Genomic DNA, 15,960 nt, shown 5'->3' on the forward strand with positions numbered 1-15,960 from the left:
TACACTTTCATGGATGGTAACACATCTCACTTGTCTTTCAAGACAAATATACCCTTTAACCCCTAAACTTTTACATTTATCTGTGCATAACATGTTTAATGCCGTTTTATAGCAGGGGTTCTCAACCTTTTTGTTTCTGAGGCCCACTCCAACATGCTCTAAAAAACCCACGGCCCACCTGTGCCACAACAACTGGTTTTCTGCATATAAAAGCCATGGATGGTGTTAGGGGGTAGCAAGCAGGGCAACTGCCTGAGGCCCGATGCCATCGGACCCCCACAAAGCTACATGGCTCAGACTTCGGCTTCATCCCTGAGTGGCGGGACTCAGAGCCCCAGGATTCACCCCCGTCCAGTAGGGCCTTGGCTTTCTGCCCTTGGCCCCAGTGAGTCTAAAACTGGCCCTGGTTGGTGGAGTCCCTGAAATGTGCTCGCGATCTGCCATGGGGCCCCAGATCCCTGGTTGAGAACCCCTATTTTACAGAATAGTTTTTCTGTATATTTTAGTGCAATCAAATTACAGCTATGTCCCTTATGTGGCAATACATGTCATATCTCACAGGAAACTCAGGGATATTCTAGGTCACTGCTTGGTTCAGTACAGGGAAGGTTCTGCAGGAAATGATAATGCAAGTGCTCTATTAGTAGCACTTTTCTTTCGGAGTCAGTACCAAACCCATGCTTTTGCCCAGGGTTTAGGGCTCTGCAGTGGTGGAGATGCAGTCTTTTGTATGAGACATAGAATCAAAGTCCTCTAAACACTCAGGTCAAATGATGCTTTTAGTAAAAGTAGAGGTGTTAACCCTCATGTCCTGGCCAAATTCCAACTTGGGTAATTACATTCTGCTACCTAAACTACTCTACAATTACATTTTCATTTCACTCTAGGATGCAGCTTTATTGTGGCAATTTAGGAGTAATTTAATTTTTACTGAGAGGGTAAGTATAACACGTCATTTGGAAATATGAAAGAACTACATGCCAAGTTTCACACTAATACCCAAGTAACTCCACTGACTTCAACAGGATTGGATGGGGTTTAAGTCTACCCAGAGATTGGCACTATGAGTGTGTTTTAGTGGTGTTTCTGTCAATGAAGAAAATGTAGTGATAATCATCAGCAGCCCTCCTGCAGCAGCTTCATTTCAGAGTTTCAAAATGCTTCACATACATTTAAACCTTACAACATCTAATGAGATACAAATGCTGCTAACTCTGGGGTGAAACAGCACTATTAAGCAGCATGCACCAACAGCACGCAGCAGTTTAGCTTACTTCTTATCTAAGACCACTGAAGTCAATCAAGTCACCTGGGGCCTGAGTGCAGGATATAGTACTCAGCTCCTTGGAGCTCAGATCAAGTGTAGTATCGTGTTTATGTGTTTCTGAATGATACATTCTATTTGTTCTCACAGGAAAAAATTCCAAATTGGAACAACAAAGCAATAGCCTAGAGTGAAAGGAAAATGTAAAATAACTCCTTTTTGCAAGAATGTCATACTTGCAAGGTATTTCCTACATAGACCTTATTTTAGGATTTATTTTTAAGAGAGATTAGAAAGGGATCCAATGCACCCTGACTGATAAAGGTCAAGGGTTCAAGAAACTTGGTCAAAGATGTTATCAGCTGGGAAAGCCATTTCCTCACATCAACACTGATAAAAATCCATCAAAAACCCAGCCGATACCACCCCTGTTTTAAAGGGCAGGGACAGCCTTCTATTGAACATTCCTATAGCTGCACATTCCATCAAAGAAAGGCTGACCCTGTGTCTTCATTCATTTAATCATCTTTAATGACAGATAATTGTCTACTGAGGCCCCTTTTCTCCGATGCTGAGTGAAGCCTTTAGGTTTCTAAACTGGACTCAACACTGGCTCAGTTTTTTTTCAAAACACTTGGGACTACAGGGCAGGAGAATAAACAAACAGTGCAAGCAGTTCTATGGCCTGTCTTATCTCATCCTTCTGTTAGCAGAGGGTTTTGAGGGTGCTAATGCTTACGAATTGCTGAAACTTTCTTTCTTCTGTTTCCTGAACTGGCGAAAACATATCCTGGACAACCTCAGCAAAAAGATAACACAAACTGCATCTCACTGGCTTGGGAAGTCACTGGCTCTCTTACTGGGTGGGGTGTCTTTTTATATAGCATTATTAGCGCTTTGTGTTGATCTCCCCTATTTTTACAATGGGGCCCCTTATAGGAATGGATTGGGCTTTCCTAGATAATTGCCAAAATGATTTGGCTTTTTAAAAAGAAGCGGGCTAGATGCTCAGCTGGTGCAAATCAACATACCTCCATCAGCTTCTCTAGAACTATGCCAGTTCGCACTAGCTGACAATTTTGCCATCTGTGTTAAATTAGTGACTGAGTTTAGCGATGACACCTTTTGCCTATCTCCTGGTAAGAAGGCAGAGATGGAGATAAAGCTCTGCTGACCTAAAAGGTAGTAGCTACCAAAGCAATTCCCTCATACATGCATATTAGAATGAGATTTTGATAGTAAAATCCTCCTCCTCCTCCAGTCCCTCCTAATAAAAACAAACAACGACAACATGGTATTGGATAAAACTGTGTTATAACCATGCCCTGGCCTTTACTTTAGATAAGCATTCATAATTAGATACGTTTCCACTAGTCTTAAAACAGCTAAACTCCAGGGTTATAACAACATATTTAGTACCATCCAAATAGGGTTGCCAACTGTCTAATCACACAAACACCAACACCCTTGCCCCGCCCCTTCCCTGAGGCCCTGCCCCGCTCACTCCATCACTCTCTCCCCCCCACCCTCACTCACTTGCACTGGGCTGGGGCAGGGGGCTTGGAGTGCAGGACTGGGTGCGGGCTCTGGGCTGTGGCCAAGGGGTTTGGACTATGAGAGGGGGCTCTGGACTGAACCTGGATCAGGGGATTGGGGTGCAAGGTGCAAGCTCTGGGAGGGATTTAGGTGATGGAGAGGGCTCAGGGCTGGGACAGGGGGTCGTGTGCAGACTCTGGGAGGGGGTTCCGGGCTGGGGCAGGGGTGCAGGAGGGACTGCAGGGTTCAGGCTCTGGGAGGGAGTTTGGGTGTGGGAGGGGGCTCAGGGCTGGGGCAGAGGTGCAGGAGTTGGGGAGAGGTATGAGCTCCAGCCGGGCGGCACTTACCTTGAGCGGCTCCCGGTCAGCAGCACAGTGAGACTAAGATAGGCTCCCTGCCTGCCCAGGCTCTGCACCGCTCCAGGAAGCCCCTATGGCCCCTAGGTGGGGTGGGGGCAGTGGATCTTGGCGCACTCCCCCTGCCTGCACACACCACCCCCAAACTCCCATTGCCCTCAGTTCCTGCTGAGGGAGCTGTGAAGTCAGCACTCGGAGCCCCCTGCCCTGCCCCCACGTGCTGCAGGGATGTGCTGCCCACTTCCGAGAGTGATGCAGAGTCAGGTCAGGCAGAGAGCCTAGCGACCTAAAATCTCCTGGTTTGGCTTCAGTAGCCTCCGGGAGATAGAGCCTGATTCCAGGGAGGCTCATAGTGAAACCGGGAGGGTTGACAACCCTACAAAAGAAGCAAGAATATTACAATATAATTGGGCCACTGCAATGTTTAATCATGTTACTTGAACCGAGTAGATTTCATACTTACATTTTTTTTCATCTAAAGCTACATATTTTTCTTCCTTGACAGACTTAACAGGGAGGTATGCATATGTTTAGAAATACTGCATAGCCAGAGACATGATACCGAATATTCTGGCAAACAAATGATTCTATCAGTCTGAACTAAAGTGGCACTTGGGACTGTTTGTTTCTCAGTCCCACTTTATTTGGCCAACAAATGTGCTTTTCACCTCTTTGAGTAAAGATTTAATTTACTCATTAGCCTTTTAAATAGATTAGCAGGATAAACTTCTGAGTCCTTACTAATCTCTTCCATTCCAGAGCAGCACTCAACTATCAATAATCCATAACTAACAGAGAAAGAGAAAAATCAGGTGTTAATACGTGTGTAAGCACAGCCAACTATTTCAGTTCCTACTGCACATCTTTCTTGTTATTTTATTTATTTACAATGCTATTATTCTCTGCAAGAAGGATCCTGATGGTCTGTGGAGCTGCAACATGGTAGTTCTTATGGGAAATGAACCTGAAATCTATATGACATGCTTGTTTAACATGACTTCATTGGTATACAACAGAGGACTTAGTAGTAGCGACTTTTTTTGTTATTTAAAGAGTGTATTAATGCACCCCATTCTCGACGATAGGATAGAATTAACCAGTATGTTTTAGGTTATCACCAACAGTTTGGACATTTTAAACACAACTGAAGGCCTTTTGTTTATTAGTCCACCATGCTAGATAGCAAAGTTTCACTCAGCAACTTTTGTGCTTTGGATGATGTTGAAAAATGGCTCATGTTTGTCAAAGAAAGTGGAAAAAAAAAAGGTGAGGAGGGAAAAAGTGTTGTTTATAGAAGCCAGCTGCTCAGACTTTGGCGCCAGCAGCTCTTCATCCTGCTATTTTACGCCTGCAACCCCCACTGCCCCCATTGGCACAGGTACAACTAAATGTTGACTTCAGTGCTTCAGAGAGCACTCAACTGATTCTGTACATGATTAATTGCCAAAGACATGACTGACCATATGGAACAGAGAAAGCATCAAGTAATTCATACTTCTGTATATGATCATTTGGTCCCTGTTGTTTTAATGTACAGGAAAGAGCTAGTATAGCACAGACCTGGTGTCTTGCCCTTGACAGCCCATTAAGAAATCTCAAAGCACCTAGTTGAAGTTATGCTGTTGGCTTTTCAATAGCAGCCTAATAAAACAGAAGCAAAGCTTTCCAACTAGTCTTAAATCTTTCACATACAGTACATTAACCACTGCTGCTAAAATAACTGGTTTCTTACGATAGGAAATGGGATTTGATTTCTAGCCTCTGCATACTTACTGAAAGCCTTTTTCTGACCTTTGGAGGGTTTACAAAATCATTGTTCGTTTTTCCTGCCATTTTCCAAGCTTCTTGCCATGGTGATCCTAATAGATTTGTTTAAGGTTCAGAACATTTTACTCTTACTAGCTGTTATGTGCAACCTGTACAATGAAGGCATACTCAGGGGAGCTGAAAAGGAACAAATTATTAACTGTTTTCTTTCTAAGAGTTATAGAAACCACTACAATATCTAAAACATCATCTTCCTTCAAAGAGCCTATAAAACAAAACTAAAAATTCCTGAAAGAAAGCAATATACTAACGTATGCTCTCTTTTATCAGACTGGAGACAAATCATCAAATTTCATTTGAGAAAGAAGACCAATTTATTTTAAAACTGTACTATTCTTGGGGATGTCTGACACAGATCTCAATGAAAAGAAAAAGGTGCAGACTTGGAATATATGTCAGTATTGCTAACAGTATATTAGTTTTATCTGCCGCTAACATCTTTTCAGACAGTTAAATTCAGTTAAAGAAAAATGTTTAAATAATGTTTTCCTTTCAAGGCTCTTAAATGACAGTGCTAAAAAGTTTAATCCCCATCTGCACAGATCTCTTGGCAGTTTTGACATGTGTTGGCAGGGATGTCTTTGTTGGCACCTTCCATTAGAAAATATTTACATGGTTTTTTGTCTGTGGATTTGCTAAATGTCCAAATTATCATCATACTCTAAGGAACCATATGTGAGAAATCCTATTGACTGGATGTTTGTCGGTAGTACTTTCCCAGGCCACTGAATTCAGCTAACAACCCACTCAGTATTCCAAGAGGATATATTAGTAGCTCAGGCCAATATAAAATTCCACAACTATTCTCCTTTTCTGTTTCCTAGGAAAAACCTTGGCACGTTTCAAGCTCAGAAATTCAAGGGGGGGTAGAATACTAAGAAACAGATGGGAAAAGTTTTTTTTTAGAGGGGGGAGATTTGAGCATTTATAACATTAAAAATTAAATTAAATGGTGTGACTATGGGTGATCGGCGGGTAGTAATCAATCTATCAGGGATCGATGTATCGCATCTCAACTATATGAGATACATCGATCCCCAAACGCACTCCCCGTCGACTCCGGAACTCCACCAGGGCAAGAGGCAAAAGCCGAGTCGACAGGGGAGCAGCAGCCATCGATCCTGCACTGCAAGGATGTGAAGTAAGTCAATCTAAGAAACGTCTACTTCAGCTACGCTATTCTCGTAGCTGAAGTTGCGTATCTTAGATCGATTCCCCATCTCCCACCCCCAGTGTAGACCAGGCCTTTCAGTCAAATACTAAAGTGAGGCGTGTGCTCAAGGGGCATGGTGTTCTGCATCTCACTGAAGTAATCAGTGCTGACCACAACACCGGTGGAATATTGGACTTGATAGGTGAGTGATTTGATCTGATAAAACCTATATAGAGTAAACAACATAGGCACAGCTTTTCAAAAGTCTAAGGGCATGTCTACAAGCACTACAGCAGCAGACCTGTGGCACTGCAACTATACCACTATAGCACAGACATTTGCTATGCCAACAGAAGGGGAGTTTCTGTCATTGTAATAAATCCTCCCCTTCGAGAGGCAGTAGTCAGATGGACAGAAGAGATGGACACCTAGTGGTGGTGTCTATGCCAGTGCTTAGGTCAGCCTATGTCTCTCAGGGGAGTCAATGTTTCAGACCCCTGAGTGACGCAGCCAGGTCCACTGAAGTTTTAGATACAGACCAGGCCGAAGGGCATATCTGCATTAGAAAGTTGTACCACTTTAACTATATCACTATAGCTAAAGTGGTACAACTCACCTAGTGTGGACACAGTTATCTCAGGTGCTTTATAGCGGTAGAGCTAGTCCCATACAGGAAGGGAAAATACTGTACCATATAAATTACCTTCATACCAGTATAAATGCATCCATGTGAGGGATTTTGCCAGCATAACTATTTAGGTTAAAAAGAAAATCACACTTCTATCAAAAATAGATGAAGCAGTAACATTTTCAAGTATAGACCAGGCCTAACAGTTAGACACCCAATTACCATTTAAATATAATGGGATTTTGATACCTAATTCCTATCATCCCCTTTGAAAATTTAGCTAAAATTTGTTGCTGACTATAGAACAGTTTTAAGGATTACTAATTAGTAAAGACAAAAGACAGCAGAATGTGGGTGATATGGTATTTTCAGATGCAGAAGGTAAACGGTAATAACATTATTCTCAGAACTATTCAAAAACACATACAAAAAAGTAATGACTGATTTATTCTAGGTTACTTTGGCATCTCAAACCTGAATGGATTCTGGTGATAATGGCTTAGTCTTTTAACCTGGGACATTTCAATCTGGTTAACGGCTGAAACCCATTTAAACAAGGTCTAGGAAATGGATGTGAAAAGATAATCACTTTTAGGTGTCTTTACTAAACTGTTCAGCAAGCCTCTAAAAGTGAAGTATAACGCATCACACCAAGAGAGAGAGTGACTGAACCACTCAAGATGTTGGCTTAGCACCCTTAGATCTATGGGTGAGTGAAAGGTTACCCTTTAGTCAGTTTCTCCCTCAGCACAACCCCCCTGCTTCCCAAACACCAATAATACAAAGCCTGAAGTTGGCCTACCATGCATAGTGGATTATATGAAGTGTAAAACATTGGGGGTAAAAGCTTTTGAAAGGAAGCGGGAAAAAGAAATCACACTTGCAAGAAGATCCAGATGACAAGCTAGCCTCTAACAAGTGAATATGTTTGAAAACATTGTGAATGCAAGAAAAGAGCATGCCTTTTGTTTCCAATCCTACTGTGTGTCTTTAACCCAACTGCTGCCTGCATGGCTGAACATATGTTTTCTGCACAAGAACTGAAGTAGAAAGGGCTCTTTGTTATAATTCACTCCTTTGTATGTATCTCTCTTTTTCCTTTTTGGTCACATCCAAACAGTAGTTACTCTAAGCACTTAAGTTCTGAAGGACTGCCACAGCAGCGTATGCTTCAGTGATAATTTACTATTGCTGAAAACAGTTGAGCTGGATGCACAGTGAGAGTCACTTCACTAATGTGCACTCTGGATAGTCCACACTTTGTGATACCAAATCATGCCTAGCACAACCCATATAGCTAACTCAGCAGTTGCTGAGAACCTTAGTCACTATCAAGTGGGCTCTAAGTTTTAAATAAAATGTTTGTAAAAACCAACACAATGGTTTTATCTGTTGGAAAATCTCATTAAGGCTCCTGTAACTAAACATATTTACAATATAGAAATTAATAGGACTGGAATTGAGGTGTTATCTACTGGTGCCAATATGAATGATTTCAAAAGAAGGTGAAAGAGAACGATAAGTTTAGAATCCAAGGTTAGTAACAGGTAATTAAACTCAATTGTCTAGCAATATGAGGCCATATACAATTATATGAGTAAGTACTGGGTCAAATCATTGCCACGATAACTTCACTGAGGTCAGTGGATTAATGCTAGGGATAAATGTGGCTTATTCTGTCTGATAAACCAGCTTCAATCCAAGTTCAATGTTTACCTCATTTACCTCATTTTTAATATTTCTAGAAATGGACCCACACCAACCCAGAGAACTAAACACCCAACTTCATGGTGGTCAGAATCCAAACCGGGATCCGGATCCAAATTTTCCTATTGACTAGTTGCTCTTAACAGGCCAAACGAAAACCCTAGATTCAAACACCCGAAGCTTTTCAAGATTCAAACCCAGAACCATATCTACATTTGCACATGAGCCTTATATAATCAGTCAACAAAACATCCCCAAACTTTGAGAAGGATGAGATGCAAGAGGGTGTCAAATTCTGGTTCCAGTACTGAATTTTGCAGCTGGAACCCGTATTTAAACATTTTACTAGAAATCAAATTACTGATTTCCTTGAACACAATACTTGATGTCTGCTTAAAATGGGAAAGCCTAGAGCAGCACTGAACTTTCTCTCACTTGAGTGAAGCCATCATCTCTTGCAGCCCACCAGTTTCTTGTTTCAGCCATGTCCCTATCCAACACAGGGTCTGTTATAGCTATTGGTGGGCAAGTGTTCGGATGCATTTACAATGCTTGTTACTTTCATTGAAACTATTTAAAACACAGGGGGTCACATTAATACTATGAGCATTGTAGAATGCAGAGACTGGTAAGATTCTACTGTCACTACATGGGCAAAATCATCTTTGGGTATGTTATCTCCAGGATGTATGCTGCAGTAGAATAGCAGTGTAGTGCATATGTAAGATAGTCACACAACTGAATCAAGTCTTGGAATGATATGAAGGGGAAGTGGATCAAGGAGTTCAGAAACATCACAATATTACACACTATGTCCATGAGGAATTATGGTCATAATAAGAATGGAACTCAGGCCTTTCTGTTCCAAAAGTACTGGCTCTTACCACGTTAGCTAAAAAGAACATCTGTATTAGCTGCAGTATTACCGCACCCTCAAATAGATCTGCCATTTCCATCTATTAGATACATACACACACTGTGGCAAGTTACAAAGGGCCAAACACACAGAATTCAACGGAATATCACAGTACCTGGAAAAGTACAGGAAATGGAAGCAACACAGCATCACAAAGTGCTTTTATTCATGTGCAGGGAACATGAAATAATTCAGGCTGCTAAAAGGCAAATTAAAACACACAATCCCCATTGTTAGAGGTTGTCATGATGACAGTAGTTGGGGACTGATAACAGCCTCACTCCACATAAAGAAGTGGGATCCGCTGTCTGGGTTGTTGAAAAAAGTGTGTGGCCTCTTTTAAGGGCTAGAGAGCCAGAGAGTGACTTGCTGCACAACTTCAAACCAGGGTCAGCATGGGGAAGCTGACCCATCCTTGCCCAGGTGACTGGAAGAGAGGGGGACTATTTAGGTCCATGTTGGTGCAGGAAAGGCCCTCTTTTACCTGGACCAGATGGAACAGCAAAGAATTAGTTAAATACCAGGTTTTGTCATGAACCGCTGTGGACATTATGCTAGTAGCTCCTTTCCTGGGGGGCTGGGAAGGAACTTTTCCCTCACTACCAGATTAGCCAAGGCAAAGTGATGGCTTTTTTTGCCTTCCCCACAGCAGGTTGGAGGCTTAGTTGGGGCAAACATGAAACAGGGTTAGGCTATGATGTCGCAACTCATTATGTTAGCATGAGTTGGTTGTCCCGTGCAGGAGGTATCCTGTAGGGAAGGGGTATGGCGGAGCTGATAAAATGCATTAGTAAAGGATATAAAGGAGGGAATCTTTAAAAAAGCAGAAATGGGGAGTTGGAGTTCCTATGACTGGTATAGCAGGAAGCCAACACCTCCCTCTCTATAGCCTCCCTTGACCCTCATTTGAGCCAGTAGTGGGCTGGCTAGGGACAGGAATGGATCTAAGATTCGTAGCTGAAGTTGCGTATCTTAGATTGACTTACTTCGAGTCCTCGGGGCGCGGATCGACGGCTGCTGATCCCTCATCGACTCCCGCTTTCCACCTCTTGCTTTGGTGGAGTTCCGGAGTCAACAGGAGCACATTCAGGGATCGATGTACCGCATCTAGATGAGACACGATACATTGAATCTCTGATAGATCGATCACTACCCACCGATCCAGCAGGTAGTGTAGACATACCCTTCGGAATAAAATTGCAGCCACATCCAGTATCTCCTGTCCTCCTCTGTCATAAGCTGGACAATAAACTTCTCTGTACATTGCAGAGAGCAGTGTTGTTGAAACACTTGAAAGTTAAAGGACCTGAGTGTTACAAGGGTTATATACAGCTGTTTCAGTGCAGTTACATCTTTTACAATTTTCCATATTATTATTTATAAAGTGCTTTATAGTACAGATAAATGGCATGGCCCTGACCTATTACGAGCTTGCAGTCTAATTTTAGACATGATGCACAAGTGAGTTTAACAATAGGAATGATGGGGAGAGGACAAGAATTACGTTAATAAAATAATGCGGTCATTCAAGTAAGTTGTGTGTGCTTATTTGGTTGGCCTCATAGTCATGCTCTTTGCTATGTATGTAATTTAGGATGGCAGGCTATGGCACATTTTTTACTTTGCATGTCTCAGTTCATTTTTAGGAATAAGCAGCTGCATTTCTTGTGTACTGATTTATCCAGCCAGGAAGCATATAATTCTTACAGTCCTGATGCTTTGTACGGACCCTGATTTCTCATTAGAATTGATAAAGGGATATATGTCCAGCCTGTTATTAAATGTTCCATGCAGTCAGTAAAAATATTTCTTGGTTTTGAAAACAAAAGACTGATAGTAAAAGTGAGTCCAACAGCTACAATACACTTCAGACTCTAACAGAGGCGAGATTTCACTCTGGTTAATATTTCTGACCAAACGTACTTATTTGTCTGCAGCACAAATAGCTAAGTCTAAGACATTTCCAAAACATTGGTGAAAAATTATTTGCAGTTAAAACTGAAAGTGAACTCAAGGCCATATTCTCTACTCCACGTACCAAGTTGAACAGAAGGGGAGTATTGATCCTCCACAGTTGTGTGGGCTCCATGGGAACCCACTCAACTTTATCATCTTGACTGGGAGCTGGAGGTAGTGCATGAGCAGAACAACCAGGCGCACGGTCACCACATCTTCCAACAACAGGGTCAGTTTCCACAGATCCTGGCCCATCTGTTGTCAAACAAAGACTCCCACAATGCCAGAAGCATGACAGTCTGCCATGCCATGCCACCAATTACTGGCCTTCTCTCTGCTACATGTCTATAAACACTCTGTGGTTTATAAAAGCTGCAGATGGGAGTTACTGCTGGCAACAGATTATGCTACCCAACTGAGGACCTCCTATAAAGTGGCTGTTCCCTTGATTTCTGCCCCTCAAGCTAGACGAGCTTCCTTGGCACCACAACTGAGATCTGATGTTGTGGCCATGCAGGTGTGGCTACATCACTGGTCAGTTTAATGAGATGCCACTTTTCCCTTCATGGATTCAATTTTTCCACATTCTCAGGGGCTTTACGCACTTTTACTCTCCTCTGCACTCTACTGAGGAACGGAGCAATGGGCCCGAACTACTAACTAGTCCATCTCCTTGGGGAAATTTGTTCTCAGATATTTCCCCCCCTCAAAAGGAAGCTTGCACTCTCACTGACGCAACAATTAAAACATATCTGGTAGTAAAGCAGTAAAACAGCAGAAAGATAAAGCTAAATTAGGTAAAAAAAATGTATCCTTAGTGTCACCTACAGGTCAATTAAAAATGTTTCAGATTTGAAAATGCATTTCAGTTCAGCCTTCCGTGTGATCTTGTTGTATTCTCTTTCCATAAATGTTCAAGGGCTCCCAGATGAATTACTGAAAAAAGTTAATTTTAAGATTAAATAATAAAGAATTTCAAATTTGTACTTTAATTTTTCAAAAAACTCTGAATTTTCACCAGTTTGTTTAGCTACATAAATCATCCAATCAGAAAACTGAGACATAATCATGTGACCTGTGAAACTAACCAATGCAGCAAAAATATGGGTGTTCAAAATGAACTGGTGGTGAATTATCTGCAGACAAGAGTCAATTGCTGAAGATTTGACAAGTCATTTGGAATAATAAACAAAGATTTCCATGATCTCCTCATAAGCAAAACAAATAAATATAAACAAAAAAATAAAATTTGTTCAATGATTACTCGCTGTAATTCGCTCAGCTCTGGTGTCACCATTCATCAATGTGCATTTGTATAAGAGCAACAAATAAATACAAGGCCTAATGCTCAGTTGCAGATACTCTGCACTCAACATAGGATCTGAGGGAGGCAGGAACAAATTGTGGTTGAGCGCGACTTTTATGTTTTTCTGATACTGGAGCTGCTGAAGGCTGGTTTAATCCTTGGCACAAGTTAAAGCAGCTTCAGGCTGCATTAATTGACACTGACTAGCTACCCAATGAGGAAAGATTCATGGTTCTTTTGCACTGCTAAAGCAATGCAAACGAGCCTTTATCCTGGCCAGGATCTGTCCCTCAGTGTTCTTTCAACAGAGACATACTGTTTAAAACTCAATTACAGTATTATATCCCATCCACTCCACACTTCATTTTAACAAGTACACCTCTATCCCGATATAATGCGACCCGATATAACACGAATTCGGATATAATGCGGTAAAGCAGTGCTCCGGGGGAGCAGGGCTGTACGCTCTGGCGGATCAAAGAAAGTTTGATATAACACGGTTTCACCTACATGTGGTAAGATTTTTTGGCTCTCGAGGACAGTGTTATATCGGGGTAGAGGTGTATTCAATCCACAACAATCAAAATCTGAGTTTAGGGTATTACCCACAGGATACACACTACGATAACAATAACCCATGCTATTAAGATGCTGTGTACAAATCTAAAAAACCCATAGCCATTTTGCCAGTAAGTTGGTCATCTGCATATTTTATTTTAAGCCTTTTAAAATTTCGCATATAGTATTTTAATGGCAGATTTTAATTATGAACTTTCCGATTATTTCAGGGATAAATCTAAAATCACATGGGAAGAAGCAAGTTAAAACATTTTCAAAAGGAAATGTATTATCTTTTTAGAACATACAATTAATTGCTTTTTCACATTTACCAGTGATTCTGCTGTTAGAAGGAAGGCACATTTCTAAATGCTTGTGTTGTTAGTATTCATTGTTGTGGTTTAAAATGACATACATTTAATTTTTCTGTTACATTTTAAAGGAAGTTTCTTAATAGACAATAACACTAATATTGGAATATGTTTCTAAGTGCTTAAAATCTTCTTGTAAGGTCAGCAATGCCAGCTTGTTTACAATTTTATGGCTATTCAATCCAACAACTTTTCCTGAGCCCAGATGTCAGTAGATCTAGTTGATTGAACTATTATATAATACTAGTGAAACAGAAACAACAATTTACATATCAGTTCTAAGAAGCTTAAAACCAAAACACGTAATGTAAACTTGTCTGCATCTGTATCCTAATAATATAGCAATTACACTTAGAAAAAAATGTTTCAAAATCCATTTGGAAAATAGGTTATTGTCATGTATGTAGTTTTTAAACACAAGAACTGAATGTTCTGAATTGAACTTCATGTTGGACAGCTTTCACCTCAGAGAACTCTAACCTGTGTTCCTTTCAACAGCAGGTTGGTAAACAAAAACCAATTTTCTATCCTGATTAATACAATTTGAAACCCACAAAGTACTATTGCTCTTGGCATGAATTCCTACTGAATACAACTTACAGTATTCAGAATAGTGTTCTGCTTTGAGAAGCATGTATTATTGACTCATCTTCTAGAGACAATGGTCTCTCTTTGCCTTGTTCAGTGTTTATAAATTTAGTATACACAGAGAAACTCTGGCACACAGCCTTTTTGTATAAATATAGCGGATCAGATACATAGCTGGGAAACATAATGATTTACACCAGCCAAGGATTTGAGTTAGTGTATCTGATTGAAACAGACCTGAAATAAGTTAAAGTCCAGGTCCAAGAGTTTCTAAAACAGGAGTCCAGGCTCCGATGTCCATGTTTAAGCTCCCAAATTAGTGGTCTGATTTTCAAAAGCATTGAGCACTTATTTAGGAGCCTAACTTTAGGCTGCCTGTTTTTAAAATCTTGGTCTGGATCTATATGCCTTAATGTACATAGGGATAAAATTAGAGACGGACATGAGTCACAGTTTGGATCTAGAACTGGATATGAATTTCCCAGAGTTTGGGGGTATTTGTATCCTGGGCTCAGGCCCAATCCTGGATAACAAAAGCAAAAGAAACCAACAGTAGTAATTTATCTCCCAAACTGAGTCTACACTGGCTTTTGTATAATTAGGTTTCAGTAACAAGGTGACTTCATGTTTGAGGAATACATTTACTGTTGGTTGAAAGGTACATTTTCTCATACGTCACCCAGGAAAGCACATAAACACATTATTGTATTCTCCCAAATACATTTTAAAATATATGTATTTTGTTCATCTTTAACAAACATTATAGTACAGTAATGTTACATAAAATACCAAGTGCTGATGTACTGTATTTCTATTTCTTAGCTGCAGTTTTCAAGTAAAAACTTTCACTTGTCACTAAAGTAACAGGTGTTATCAGGTAAATTGGCACGTAAAAGTTTTTGGAAGAAAAGCCAACTCTAAGTCAACTGTTAAAAACATACTAAACAGTGAAGGGGAGAAAGCATTTGTTTAAAAAGTGAATCTGTAAGGTCAGTAAAAAGTACCACAGGTCAAAAGAGCAAAACGGCACAAAAATTTTCTTTCCATTGACAAATGAATAAACCTGGCTTGGCAGTTGGATGCACAAAGCTAATGCTAAACAACTGTGGTATGGAGACAAAAATATGCTCTCTTGCGATGCTTTTATAATAAGCCTTGTGAACACCCTTGCCTCGCATCCCCCGTGTATACTACTTCAGTACACATTAATGAAAAACAAAAGGGGCCCATTTACATTGTAACTAGCAATGGGGTTAAGCATGTGACCTCAAAGTATGGTGCTTTTGTGATTCAGTGGAAAGGATCTTGACAATATAAACAAGAGTTACTGCTGTGTACAGAAAGGGAAGACAATTAACAACATCTAGGATGCTTGTTGTACAGCTGTTCAAGTTTCAGCTCCATATGACACTCTGAAAATGGTGCTTGTTGTATTTCAACAACTTGAGACATTTTAGTGTTGTTTATTGAAACACTCCTTTATAAAACTAAGGTTTTAAAAAAATAGGTTTTACACTGGAAAAGTCATGCAATTAAAACCGAATATTATTTCCAGAATATGCTAATATACACAGCATACTAGGATATTATGGTCTATGCATCTTTTTGTCAGCCTATATAATATTTATAAGTTCATATAAGGCTAAGGAAAATGCACCTCTAATGTATTGCTTAAAAAGGATGGAAGAAATAATGTTCATAAACAGTGTATTTCAAAGGCAGAAAAAGAAATAATAATGGCCCAAATCCTGCAATTAAATCAGCATGGCAGACCTCTGTACCATGCAGAGTCCC

The 15,960-nt window shown here is 40.5% G+C and overlaps 1 protein-coding gene across 8 annotated transcripts in view; it reads right to left on the reverse strand.

The window, feature by feature from the left end:
* The window catches only part of FTO (FTO alpha-ketoglutarate dependent dioxygenase), a 335,810-nt gene that overhangs the window by 177,552 nt on the left and 142,298 nt on the right, over positions 1-15,960 (reverse strand). The window contains exon 8 of one of the 8 annotated variants that reach the window (XM_030582226.1): positions 3,384-3,532. The exons of the other annotated variants lie outside the window; for them this stretch is intronic. Coding sequence (XP_030438086.1) covers positions 3,464-3,532 — 69 coding nt within the window. The 3' untranslated portion in view covers positions 3,384-3,463. Of the gene's footprint in view, positions 1-3,383; positions 3,533-15,960 lie in introns of those variants that run through there. 8 annotated transcript variants of the gene reach the window in all.

The sequence above is a fragment of the Gopherus evgoodei genome, chromosome 12, assembly GCF_007399415.2.
Source record: "Gopherus evgoodei ecotype Sinaloan lineage chromosome 12, rGopEvg1_v1.p, whole genome shotgun sequence".
Classification (NCBI taxonomy): Eukaryota; Metazoa; Chordata; order Testudines; family Testudinidae; genus Gopherus; species Gopherus evgoodei.